At 43.3% G+C, this 13,208-nt stretch overlaps 1 protein-coding gene across 3 annotated transcripts in view; it reads left to right on the plus strand.

Annotated features, from left to right (window-relative positions):
- The first annotated feature begins 8,662 nt into the window (after positions 1–8,662).
- The window catches only part of MTR (5-methyltetrahydrofolate-homocysteine methyltransferase), a 108,646-nt gene continuing 104,100 nt past the window's right edge, over positions 8,663–13,208 (plus strand). For 2 of the 3 annotated variants that reach the window (XM_047702138.1, XM_047702139.1), the window contains exons 1-2: positions 8,663–9,170; positions 12,636–12,850. In XM_047702138.1, coding sequence (XP_047558094.1) covers positions 9,137–9,170; positions 12,636–12,850 — 249 coding nt within the window. In that variant the 5' untranslated portion in view covers positions 8,663–9,136. The remainder of the gene's footprint in view (positions 9,171–12,635; positions 12,851–13,208) is intronic. The other variant, XM_047702140.1, reaches the window with a different exon arrangement.

The following is a 13,208-nucleotide window of genomic DNA, read 5'->3' on the forward strand; positions in this document are numbered from 1 at the left end:
CATGCCATTGGATTTAGCAATGATTTTATGGATATGGCACCAAGAGCACAGGTTTTAAATGAAAAAATATATAGATTGGACTTAAACAAAGCTAAAAACTTCTGTGCCTCAAGGGGCACTATCAAGAGAGTGAGAAGAGGACCCACAGAATGGGAGAAAATATTCATAAATCATGTATCTGATAAGGGATTAATATCCAGAATATATAAATTTAAATAATATGACAACCAAAAAAACGGGTGATCCAAAATGGGCAAAGGATTTAAGCAGACATTTCTCCAAAGAAGATAGAAAAATGGCCAATCATTACTAATCGTTAGAGAAATGCAAACCCAAACCACAGTGAAATATCATGTTATTCTTATTAAGATGGCTATTATCAATGAGATGAAAAATGACAAGTGTTGGAAAGGATGCAGGGAAATTAGGACCGTTCTACATTGCTGGTTGGGATGTAAAATGCTGCAGCTACTATGGTAAACAGTTGGGAAGTTCCTCAAAAAACTAAACATAGAATGATGACAAAATCCAGCAATACCGGGTCCCAGGTATATACCCAAAATGTTGAAAGCAGGGCCTGGAGCATATACTCATCTACTGATGTTCATTGTAGCATTACTCACAACAGTTACAAGATGGAAACTATCCATATGTCCATGAACAAATGAACAGAAAAACAATAGGTGATGTGTTCGTACAATGGAATACTGTGCTCCCTTAAAAAGGAACAAAGCTAGTATATATGCTTCAGTGTGAGTGAACCTTAAAAACATTATGCTAGGGGCACCTGGGTGGCTCAGTGGGTTAAGCCTCTGCCTTCAGCTCAGGTCATGATCTCAGGGTCCTGGGATCGAGCCCCGCATCGGGCTCTCTGCTCAGCAGTGAGCCTGCTTCTCCCTCTCTCTGCCTGCCTCTCTGCCTACTTGTGATCTCTCTCTCTCTCTGTCAAATAAATAAATAAAATCTTAAAAAAAAAACATTATGCTAAACAAAATAACTCAGGTACATAAAAGACAAATATAATTCCATTTACATGAGGAACCTAGAGTTGTCAAATTCATAGAGACAGAAATCTGATTATAGGTTACCAGGACCTGGGGTGAGGAGGAATGGGGAGTTATTGCTTAATGGTTACAAGGCTTCTGTTCAGGATGGCAAAAAAGTTTTGGAAGTGTGAAATAGTGACGGTTGCCCAATACCGTGACTGTTGTTAATGCCACTAAATTGTATACTAGGGACGCCTGGGTGGCTCAGTTGGTTAAGCGGCTGCCTTCGGCTCAGGTCATGATCCCGGGGTCCTGGGATCGAGTCCCACATCAGGCTCCTTGCTTGGCAGGAAGCCTGCTTCTCCCTCTGCCTACCACTCTGTCTACCTGTGCTTGCTTTCTCCCTCTCTCTCTCTCTGACCAAAAAAAAAAAAAAAAAAAAACCATCTAAGAATCTTTAAAAAAAAAAAAATTGTATACTAAAAAAGGTTGAAATGGCACATTTTATGTTATATGTTATAATGCGATTTTAAAAATTAATAATATAATACACCCAAAACCATTGAATTGTATGCTTTAAATAACCGAATTGCATGGTATGTGAATAATATATCTCAGTAGAGCTGTTTGAAAAAAAAAAGAAAGAAAGAAGAGATAACACAGCAATCAGTTTTGAGGGGAAAAGGCTGTGATTCAAGAATTTCATAGGTAATCAGCCAGCCGTTCAAGCACGTCAGCCGTAGAAAGACACGTTACATATGGCAGAGCTTAGAACATCTCTGTGCCCTTTTTCAATTACTTGTGACCAAGGAATACCCTTTTCTAAAGAAGCTGTCTTGGGCTTCTTTTCTAAGAAACCTATCCCATTCAGGAAGGCTCTACTCTCATAACCGTCCAAACGCCTCATCATCCAATGCCATCACATCCGGCATTAGTTCTTTCTATTTCGAATGAACGTCTTCCTTTCCTCTAGTCAGTAGCTTTTCATTTGTATTTCCCTTATTCCATTTCCACTTTGTCTTACTCATTTGTATTCTGTCTTCATCTATACTACAGGATCTTTGAGGTAGAAATCCTATTTTGAAGTTTTATTTATTGATTTGAGGGAAAGAGAGAGAGAGAAAGTGATGGCAGAGGGAAAGGAAGAAGCAGATTCTCCACTGAGCAGTGAGACTCACACAGGACTCGATCCCAAGACCTGGAATCATGACCTGAGCTGAAGGCAGACACTCAATCAGCTGAACCACCCAGGCACCCCTAGAAATCCCATTTTGAACATCTCTGTACTCCCCCGAAAACGCCTGACATAGTACTTATCTACTTCCAGCACTTAATTAGTACCTGTTTTATTGACTTTTCTAAGGCTCTGCTGTCAATATTAATTATACATTTTGATAGTCTGAATAATGCCATAGGTTTCAATTTCTTTCAAACTAAATTAGCTCCCAGGGAAAAATGTTCCATGATTTAACACACTCCAGAATTAACCCTGCAATATAAACTAAGAGTGTTTGACACATAGAATGAATAAGTGATTGTTGGTTAAATATTTACTTGAAGAAAAACATAGCTTACATAATGCTTAAAGGCCATACTTCATTTTTGAGAGGTACCCAAATTAGTGGTTCTTATAAGGACTTTTATATCAAGGTCCTTAATACCAACTGGTCATCCAAGTGGAAAGCTACCCCAAGTATTATTAGAAGTACATGGTATTTACACATGGGGTAATCTCAGTCATGTACCAGGTACTCTGTTGTCCTGCTTTCAATGGAGAGACCTATCCCAGCATGGTTGTCTGCCTGCAGAGAAGGACTAGTTGTCTGCCTGCAGAGAAGGACTAGTTGTTCACCCAGGGAATCCTTGGATGACGGTCGAACCATGACAGCCCGAGGTATGCTCTCTAGGATGCACTCACCGCACCAGAAACAAGGGCAAAGAGCCCACTAGCGAGGCGGACATTCCTGAGTCCCTTCTCCGTGCCTCCATTCCTCACCCTTACTCAGCCACCACCCCCCCAAGCATTCCCCCCGCCGTTTTCTGAGGAACACGGTGTTTCTTTACTGGGATTAATACATTTCGTTAAGTTAGACTCAGCTTCATCCGGGGATTCTTTCGCTTTATTTAATGTTAACCCTATGAGATTTATCTTACCATTGGAAAATAAAAGAATACTATCTCCAACTTCAGAGAATGATTAAAGCTTTTAAGCGATATCCTGGAAAAAATAAAAACAAGCACACAACATCCTCTCTGTGCCTTTTACAGAGTCTGCTGTGAAATTTGAGCTAGCAGTGTTCAATTGATTAAGCTCTGAAAAATGCGACTGCCATGTTTCTCCAGTAACTGGAGAAACCCAGGCGCAGCCCCCAGTAATTTATTCTTGCTAACATTTATTCACTTGCCACTGTGTGTCCAGGTACTAGATGTTGCTGTAGATGTAGTTAGGACTGAGCCAGAAAAAGTCTGTACTTAAATAAGACTTTCTTGGGGCGCCTGGGTGGCTCAGCAGGTTAAGTGTCTGCCTTCAGCTCAGTTCATGATCCCAGGGTCCCGGGATTGAGTCCCCCACTAAGGCTCCCAGCTCAGCAGGTAGCCTGCTTCCCTCTCTCCTTTGAACCCTCTCCCCTACTTGTGCTCTCTGTCTCTCAAATAGATAAAATCTTAAAAAAAAAAAAAAAAGACTTCCTTAAACTGAATTAAAGGCTTAAGTACGCAAGGCAAAAGGGCAGACAGGGTAGAGGGCAAGGTGCCTGACCTACCAGAGCTCTGGAAGGTCATATACTAACACGCTAGGGATGGTGTTTGTGATCTTCCTTTGAACTTTAAATTTTTATCTGGCCCCCCAAAGCCACGTATGAGTATCTCCCATTGAAAATATAGCATACTTAAAATTTCAGCATTTTGGGAATAAGGATGACATTTATTTAACTACTAAGAAAGCAGTAACATTTTTATAAACCTATGTTACGATGAGAGCAGGGGCATCTGAGTTACAGCTGACATTACAAGCAGTTTGGGACTTCCAGTTTTCTGGGGAGAGGGCTGCCCACAGGGAAGAGTTGGTTTAGTGACAAAGAGAGCAAACAGGGGCACCTGGGTGGCTCAGTGGGTTAGTCCTGTGCCTTTGGCTCAGGTCATGATCTCCAGGTCCTGGGATCGAGCCCCACATCGGGCTCTCTGCTTGGCGGGGAGCCTGCTTCCCACCCCCCACCCCCCTCCTGCCTCTCTGCCTGCCTGTGATCTCTCTCTCTCTCTGTCAAATAAATAAAATCTTTTTTTTTTTTTTTTAAAGAGCACAAACACTGAAATCAGTTTTTCCAGGTATGAGGACCAGTTTTGCTACCTTGGGCAAGTTGTTTAAGTTCTCTCTCTTCTTTTTCTTTTCTTTTAGGTTAATCAGTAAAGCCAGGCAGGTGGAGAAGGAACAAAGACATCTGTAACTGACTGTGATCAGTTATGACCAGCCACATTCTCCTTTTTTTTTTTTTTTCATTGTGAGACAAGGGTAATAAGAGCACCTAGCTTACGGATATCCTCCTCCATGGGCCTAACCTTGCTTTGTAATGATATATGTGATTACCATTTTTCTTTTCTTTTTTTTTTTTTAAAGATTTTATTTATTTATTTGATAGATAGAGATCACAAGTAGGCAGAGAGGCAGGCAGAGAGCGAGAGGAGGAAGCAGGCTCCCTGCTGAGCAGAGAGCCTGATGTGGGGCTCGATCCCAGCACCCTGGGATCATGACCCGAGCCGAAGCAGAGGCTTTAACCCACTGAGCCACCCAGGCGCCCCGTGATTACCATTTTTCCTACGCTCTAGGCTACATGACCTGGGTCTGTCTCATTATTTTAGCTCCAGTGCCTGGTCAGTGTCGACAAATATTTGTTAAACAAATGAATAATAGTGCCAACAAGTTATAGGATTTCAACAATTGGATCTTTTTAAAAAATTCATATATATATATATATATATATACACATATATATATATATTTGAGAGAGAGAGAGCATGAGCAAGGGGAGGGGCTTAAGGAGAGAGAGAAACTGACTCCCTATTAAGCAGGGAGCCTGATGCGGGGCTCGATCCCAGGACCTTGAGATCATGACCTGAACCAAAGGCAGATGCTCAACCCACTGAGCCACCCAGACACTCCAGGTTTTTGGTTTTTAAAATTTGCTTTGGTTTGGATTTTGGTTTTGTGTTTTGGGGGGATGATTGGTTTGGTTTGGTTTGGCTTGGTTTTGTCTAGGAGTACAAACATTTTTAATAGACAGGAATGTAGGATTTAATCAGTTTAAGATGATGAACTGAGAGCTAAACTTTTAGCTAACTGCTAAACTTTTACTTTTATAAATGCAATATAAGGAGGCAAAGTGACCTGACAAACCCTTTTTAAAGTCTTTTCTTTGAAGTCTGGAAATTTATAGAATAGACCTGGAGGGAGATCAGAAATAATTTTTAAATTGAAAAGAGAAAATTCTTTTCTCATAACTACAAAAAGAAATTGGTTAGGGTTTAGTGCTTAAAAAGTTCAGCAATTATAGCCAAGTTAATATTTTGTTTTTGTTTTCCTTTAAAGGGCAAATTTTAAAATAGAGGTGACTTAAAACATTATTTTCTGGCCCTGCCTGGGAAGCAGGGAGGCAAGTTTCAATTAAGATAGTCAAGTTGAAACCTAGAATTTCTGTGGTATTTGGGACATGATTCAGAGTTATTAAAAGATAAGAGTTATGGTGTTCTGGCATTTAAAGATCCAGCTGGGGGCGCCTAGATGGCTCAGTCATCTCAAGTCATGATCCCAGGGTCCTTGGATCGAGTCCCATGTTGGGCTCCCTGCTCAGAGGGCAGCCTCCTTCTCCCTCTCTCTCTGGCCCTCCTACCTGCTCATGCTTTCTCATTCTCTCTCTCTCAAATAAACAAATAAAATCTTAAAAAAAAAAAAAAAGAACGCTTTTGGAGTCAGTGGAGCAGACGGCACAGATTGAACCTGACTTGCCCAGGAAACAAAGTCCTAGAGAGAGAGATGGTAATTCTCTCCATGCAGGAGAAAAGGGGGAGCAAGGCCTCTCCAGGGCTATTGGTGACAATAAACTTGTACTTGGCAACAAGATTGTGTATCACAGACTCAGTAAATTCAGCTCAATTACTACAATCCATGTGGGTTATCAAAGTGCTTGTTGATCTATGTGACTCTAGGGGTGGGTCATAACCTTGAGATTATGAAGGGATTTGAGGGAAGAAGGAAAAGTCAGGGATCTTCTGGGGAAAGCTAATGGTTACCTCCACACCCCCCAAGGGTAGCAATCCCTTGTTTGAGAACTGGCTCTCAGTTGACATTCTTAGGACTCTGACTAGCAGGACACCAAAACAACTCAATGGGCTTGGCACACACAATCAAGCCATAGAATAATGTTTTTTTTTTTTTTAATTTTATTTATTTACTTGAGACAGAGAGGGAGAGAGAGTGAGGGCGCACAAGCAGGGAGGAAGGTCAGAAGGATATGGAGAAGCAGGCTCCCCGCTGAGCAGGGAGCCCGATGATGCAGGGCTCGATCCCAGGATCCTGAGATCATGATCCGAGCCAAAGGCAGACGCTTAACCCACTGAGCCAGCCAAGACCCACAGAATACTGTATAAAGCTGAAATACAGTTTATTTACTGGCATACAGTAAGAGTTGGGTATTTATGTCCACTGTATTAGTTTCCTAGGCCTAGTGTAATAAAGTATCACAAGATGGGTGGTCTAAAACATCAGAAAGGTACTGTGTCACGGTCCTGGAAACTGCTACTCCAAAACCAACGTGTCAGCAGGTCCACGCGGGACTCTGCTTCTGTTGTCAAGTGGCTGTTTTAATCCTTGTGTATCTCTGCCCTCTTCCAGTAAGGACACCGCTCATGTTAGACTAAGAGTCCATTCTCCTTGGAACTTATCTTAACTAGTTACCTGTGCACCAGCTCTACGTCCGAGGACGTTCCGTTCTGAAGTGCTAGGGTTTAGGACGGTTGCGGGCCACATTTCAACCCATAACGGTATTCTTGGAACTCTTCTTTAAGTTGTGTGAGTTTTTGTACTAGGAATTCACTGACCTTTTAGTCTTATTTGTTACTCTTTTAAGACTAAGGAAACACTGGGTCCTGTCATTTTTAGCTGACAAAGCAAATATCTGATGATTTATTAAACACAGAGGCTGATCTACAATTCCTGCAATTTCTGCTAAGATAGAGGATACTAAATAACTAGGCACCCAGAAGATTTTTTTTTTCAAGGAACACCTCAACAAAATGTGAGATTGGTGATAATTTAAAACTTTACAATCTAGGGGTGCCTGGGTGGCTCAGTTGGTTAAGGATCTGCCTTCAGGCTCAGGTCATAATCCCAGGGTTTTGGGATCAAGCCCCATGTCCGGCTCCCTGCTCAGCTGGGAGTCTGCTTCTCTATCTCCCTCTGCCCACTTCTCTGCCTACTTGTGCTCTTGCTCTCTCTCTCACTCTCTGTCAAATAAAAATCTAACAAAACAAAACAGAAACCTTGCAATCTGAGCAAGATCTTTAGCTCTTCAGGGCCATCCTCTCCCTCCTACACTCTTCTTTCTTCCATTCTCCCCCCACTTGAGTTTTTTCATCTCCAAGTATGACCATTTTTGGTAAAGATGCAATACTCATGATTATCATAATTTTTTAGATATAAAAAATTGAGGTATAATTACATAATAAAATGAGAATGGCATACAAATGTGTACTTTAAAATAAAAAGATTAGTAAACTTCATAATTTGGTCTCAACTTTATTTTCCTAGATTCATTTGCTTTCCTCCTGTCTACCATGCTCACCCTTACAGAACTTTTCCTTATTTTCAAAGTCTCTCTAGTGCTGTGTTCTACTCAGGAAGTCTGTCCCCACTGGAGAGCTCCTACGTCATGTCCCAGTTACTTCCTGGAAGCTTTCCTCCAACACCCTTGGAGCAACGCAGCTCTTTTGGCACAGTGTATGTGGTTCTCATTTTCCCCTGTTCAATTATTAGTTTTAGCTAGTTGTGAGTTCTTTCTTCAAGAGAGAGGCGGGGGTGTGATGTAGCTTGTCTTTCTTTGCATTGAGAGTGTTTATTTAGCCCAACGCATGATACATAGTTAAGTGTTCAATAAATTATACTGTCAATTAGTTGACAGTTAACACGCAGGTATGTACTTCAGAGTTTTCACAGCGCGTTGGCACGATCTCATTTTCCCCCTACAATAGGCTTATAAAGCAGCAATTACTACCACCCTATCATTTCCTGCTTGTGGCGCCGAGAGACTCAGAGGTTATTCATCTTGCCCAGAGCCAGTCAGTAGCAAAACGTGGCTAGTACTTGGTCCCCCGACTCCAAATTCCCCGCTCTTGACACCACCACAGGCTGAAGCTAGCGCCGACTCTGCGCTACGACTTAAACTTGAGAGGCCTCGCCGGCCGCATTTCCGGATATCGGACTTGGAGATGCGCCCAGTCCCCGCAGGGCTTAACAGTTTGGGGCTCCGGCAACATTGACTGCGTGGGACCTTGGACTACAACTCCCAGAGAGCCCTGGGGCAAACCCTCAGGTGACTGGTTGAAATGGATCCGCCAATACAGCGCGACGTGCTCGTACAGACCAATCATAGGCCGGAAGGGGGCAGGACCTCCCACACAGAGGCTAGATTGAGCGGAGACGCTAGCAACGTTGTTAGCTGTCCCAAAGCCCAAGGGGCTTGAGATCCTCGGTCCCGCACCTCGGGCGCCACGGCGTCCTCCTTTTCTGGTCCAGTCCGCGCCTTTCCCGCGACCCGCTTAGGGTCGCGCGTGTGTGGCCGCCAGCCCCGTGCCGAGGACAGGCCGGGTGACCGGGAAGAAAGCACGTGCTGGAGCGTTGTAGCGGCCGAGGGCACGTCTGTTATCGCCACGCCGCGCCCAGGTCTTGCGGGAGGTTCCCCCGCGCGGCGTGTGGTGCGCGGAAGGCCCCAGGCGTCGCGGGCCCCGGGCCGCGGGCTTCGGGCTCCTCGGTGCCTCCTGTGACCTCGGCCCCTGAGGTCGGCTCCCAGGCGCTGGCTGGCGTTGCTCTTGGCCGTGTTCTCCTGTGCAGAGTGCGACTCCCCGGCTTCGCCCTTGGCCTGCGGAGGAGGAGACTCGGCGGCATGTCGCCCGCGCTGCCAGAGCTGAAGCCTTCCGGTAACGCTGCCTCCAGCTCTCCGCGGTTGGGTTGTGTACCGAATCCTGTTATGGGCTTCTAATCCCTGGGGTAATTCTCCTCGCCTCCTGGAGGCGCGCCGCCAGGTTTCCCCGCGGGTGGGAGGGTGGCAGCTTTGAGCTGGCGGAGGTTCCACGTGCTTCTGCTGGGTTCCTTCCGCACCTTCACCTCTTCCTCCCCAGGCAAGCGGATTCTCAGCAGCTATGAGGCATCCTCTCTTGGCGCGCGCCCGAGACACCTCCTAATGTCAAAGTAACTTCGCTGTTGGGTACAACTTATTTCAGCGGGGCGCAGTGGAAATTTTGCCAGAGTTAACGTTCTCAGTTCAATAAATATTTATTGAGCACCTGCTGCGCTCATCCAAAGAAAGTTTCTGTGTTGCAAGGCGGATAAGGAAACCCAGAGAACGATAAAACTTAAGGAAACGTTTCTTTTACCACATCAGGGTTAGAGCAGTCGTTCTGCACACTCCAGATTGCGTAGAATCACTTTGTAAAATGAGCAGATAGTAGGTCGTGATGGGGAGTAGTAATCTCAAGCGATTCTAATGATGGCTCTGAGATTAATGTTGAGAAAAAACTAGGTTAGCTCAAGAACTGACGGTAGTTTCAGCTTTATAATGAGATCGGTCTCTAAGGTCATCCTTGATTAAAATTTTTGGTCAAACATACCCATAAAAACACGGGAGGTATGAGGTAGGAAATGTAGAAAGAAGAGAACCAGTCCTAAGGATGGAGCAGTACCTGGGTGTGGGGGAATGAGGGTGTTCAGCATGGCAGGGGCTGAATACTGAATTCATAACTCAGAAGGAAATTTATCAGAGGTGAGCTGGTGACCCTGTTGATTCTAGGGTTCTGATATGGGACTGGTAAAATTGTTCTTAAAACCAGTGGAAATGTGACTGGGAAACATCACTGTTGGTATAAAAGAAGAGGTAGAGAGGCAGATCATACCGTTCTTTGAATACTATCTCTGCCTCATGACTGTTTGCTTTCCTATTTAATTAAGAAAGGAAATAACGTTATTTCACCTTCATCTAAATATATCAGCAGCAGAATGCGTCAGCTAAATGGGGGCAATGCAGAACTATATATTTTTGTTTCCACTGTGAGAGTTGTTGGGTAGAATCTGCCCTGTTAAGAACGTGGTTAGTCAGGAGTAAACTGTACAGAATGTTCTGTATGCAATGAACCGAATATAGATGAATATGAGGCTGTTTGGGTTATCATTGTTCTTCATGGAAGATCTCAGTGACTGCTCACCTTACCAAGGGAAAAAAGAAGAATTGTTAAGGTGACTTACTCTTGGGAGAAGCTTCTGGAGGGGCAACGGTGATTAGAAGCCAGTGAAAGATAACCCCCTGTTGGAAAAGCTTGGGGAATACATCAGGATAAGAATAGTGAACATTAAATGAACAAATCTGGGAAGAGCACCTCTAAAAGGGAAATCTTATCCCCTACAGGATAAATAAGCATGTGGATGATGTAGAAGCAGGGAATTTTTTTTTTTATTTTTTTATTTTTTTTTTAATTTTTTTATTTTTTTCAGCATAACAGTATTCATTATTTTTGCACCACACCCAGTGCTCCATGCAATCCGTGCCCTCTACAATACCCACCACCTGGTGCCCCCAACCTCCCACCCCCCACCCCTTCAAAATTCTCAGATCGTTTTTCAGAGTCCATAGTCTCTCATGGTTCACCTCCCCTTCCAATTTCCCTCAACTCCCTTCTCCTCTCCATCTCCCTTTGTCCTCCATGCTATTTGTTATGCTCCACAAATAAGTGAAACCATATGATAATTGACTCTCTCGAAGCAGGGAATTTTTAAGGGCCTCTGGGGGAGTTTTGTCTTCAATGCATGCAATTCCCATTTTATTATGTCCCCTTTTATCTCATTTTCTGTTCACAGTTCTCATGGTCTCACAGGTGGCCTGGTTCCCACATTGCTATGTATTTGTATGTGTCCTTGTACTCTAGTGTGTGTACGTACTTTTAATTTATGTAAGTAGTATCTCGGTAGTAGATGATTGCTGACCCTTTCACTCAGTATCCCACCATTATCATACAGCAGTGCAGTGTTCCCCACGAATGTCTACCACATTTTACTTGGACATTTCCCAACGTTGTCTCCAACGTGCCACTCCTACAAACATGCCCTTCTGTGTTCCCGGTGGATCAACCTGAGATTTTGTTTGGGAAATACACCCGGGATTGAGGTTGCTGTGTTTTCTGCATGCTTACTTTTTACCAAGTTCTGCTAGGCTGCTCTCCAGAATGGCTCTGTCCAGCAGGCATACTGGAGGGTGCAGATTTCTTTGGCATTATCCCGTTTTTAAATTATTGTCCATCTGTTGGTTACAAATGGGTATCATCTTATTTTAATTCACATCCAGTCGGTAATGAGCTTGAGCATCTCTTTATATAGTTGCTGAGTATTACTTTCTTCTTCCTTGACTTGACTATTTGTATCTTTGTAGGAGTTCCTTGTACATTATAGGTGTTAGTCCCTTTCAGTTTGAGACATTGCAGAATCTTCCTCCAATCCATAATCTGTTTGTTAATTTTGTCTATGATAACTTTCATTTCATAGGAATCCTTAGTTTTTATGGAATCACATTCATTTTTTTTTTTTTAATATTACAAGTTAGGCTTTTTGAGTCTTAAGTCTTTTCCTATTCCAAGCAATGGAGATACTCTGTATTTTATTTTTCCTTTTTTATGGGAATATAGTTTTATGGTATATTTTGATATTTAGTGGGCCAAAGTTAATTTAGCATTTTCTGGGACTTCAGTCTTCCACGCAGAGTATAGAATATGTTTGTTAAATTTCTAATAAAAAGTCAGATGTTTTATTTAGAGTCTCTAAAAAAAGCTTTGATCTCTTGCATATATGATGACTCCTTTCACAAGATCTCAAAATTTGTATATGTGGGAGCTAGGTTGTTTTACAGTAACAACTGTATTAAAGACTGAAAATAGTTTCTATTTCTGGACTGAAAAGTGAATACAGTAGAGACCCTCTGGAAAAAATGCTTGGACTTTTTATGAAAATGGGAGGAGGAATGGAGGCATGTTCCACTGTCAGAGCTGTAGAGGATACAGAAGTGCTCTTCCCTAAGGTCAGAGAGAGGGGAAAAGCTTGAGCGAAGCTGTAAGAGGATTATGAGGTGGAGAGCAGGGTGAATTTTGGAGCTCTGGGTAGAAGACTTCTTCTGACAGGGGTTAGTAGAAGTAGAATTTCCTACAGAAGGAGAAGGATTTGGAGCTAAAAGAGAGCAGGTTTGGGATGGCATACGTGGGCTGTGGTGAGGGTAGCCAAGAAAAGCCGAACCAAGGAGGGGGCTCCAGTCAGTGTCATTGAGGCTTTTAGTAGTTCTTAGAAACCTTCCGCATGCATCTTTTCCCCCTGGGTTTTGAAAGTCTGATTTTTCACTTTCTTTAAAGCAGGTGTGAAGAAAAGCCTGCAGAATGAGATTGAAGCCATTCTGCGGGAGAGGATCATGGTGCTGGATGGAGGGATGGGGACCATGATCCAGCGGCATAAGCTAAGTGAAGAAGACTTCCGAGGTCACGAATTTCAAGATCATGCCAGGCCCCTAAAAGGCAACAATGACATTTTAAGTATAACTCAACCCAACGTCATTTACCAGATCCATAAGGTACAGTACCGCCATGCCTCCTGTTCTCATGCCATTATTCTGTAAGCCTCTTTGCATATCGAGGGCTCTGGAGGTTACAGAAGAAAGAGGTGATTTGTTCACAAAGAAGGCTTTGGGCACTGAAGAAAGGCCTCGCACTGCGATGAGCATTCAGGATAAGGAGGTGAGAAAGGTAGTTTTCCTGCCTTTGAGGCAGTTAAATGAAAGACCATAGAAATCCTGGACAAATTGGGCTTTTCACATACACTGCTTTACCTGAGTCACCACAGCAGCCCCAATAAAGTAAAACCAAAAAGGTGGTGGTTTTCTTATTTTGTGGATTTGGAAGTTGTGGCTCACAGAGGGTAAAGAACTTGTC

This window comes from Lutra lutra, chromosome 14 (assembly GCF_902655055.1).
Source record: "Lutra lutra chromosome 14, mLutLut1.2, whole genome shotgun sequence".
Lineage (NCBI taxonomy): Eukaryota > Metazoa > Chordata > Mammalia > Carnivora > Mustelidae > Lutra > Lutra lutra.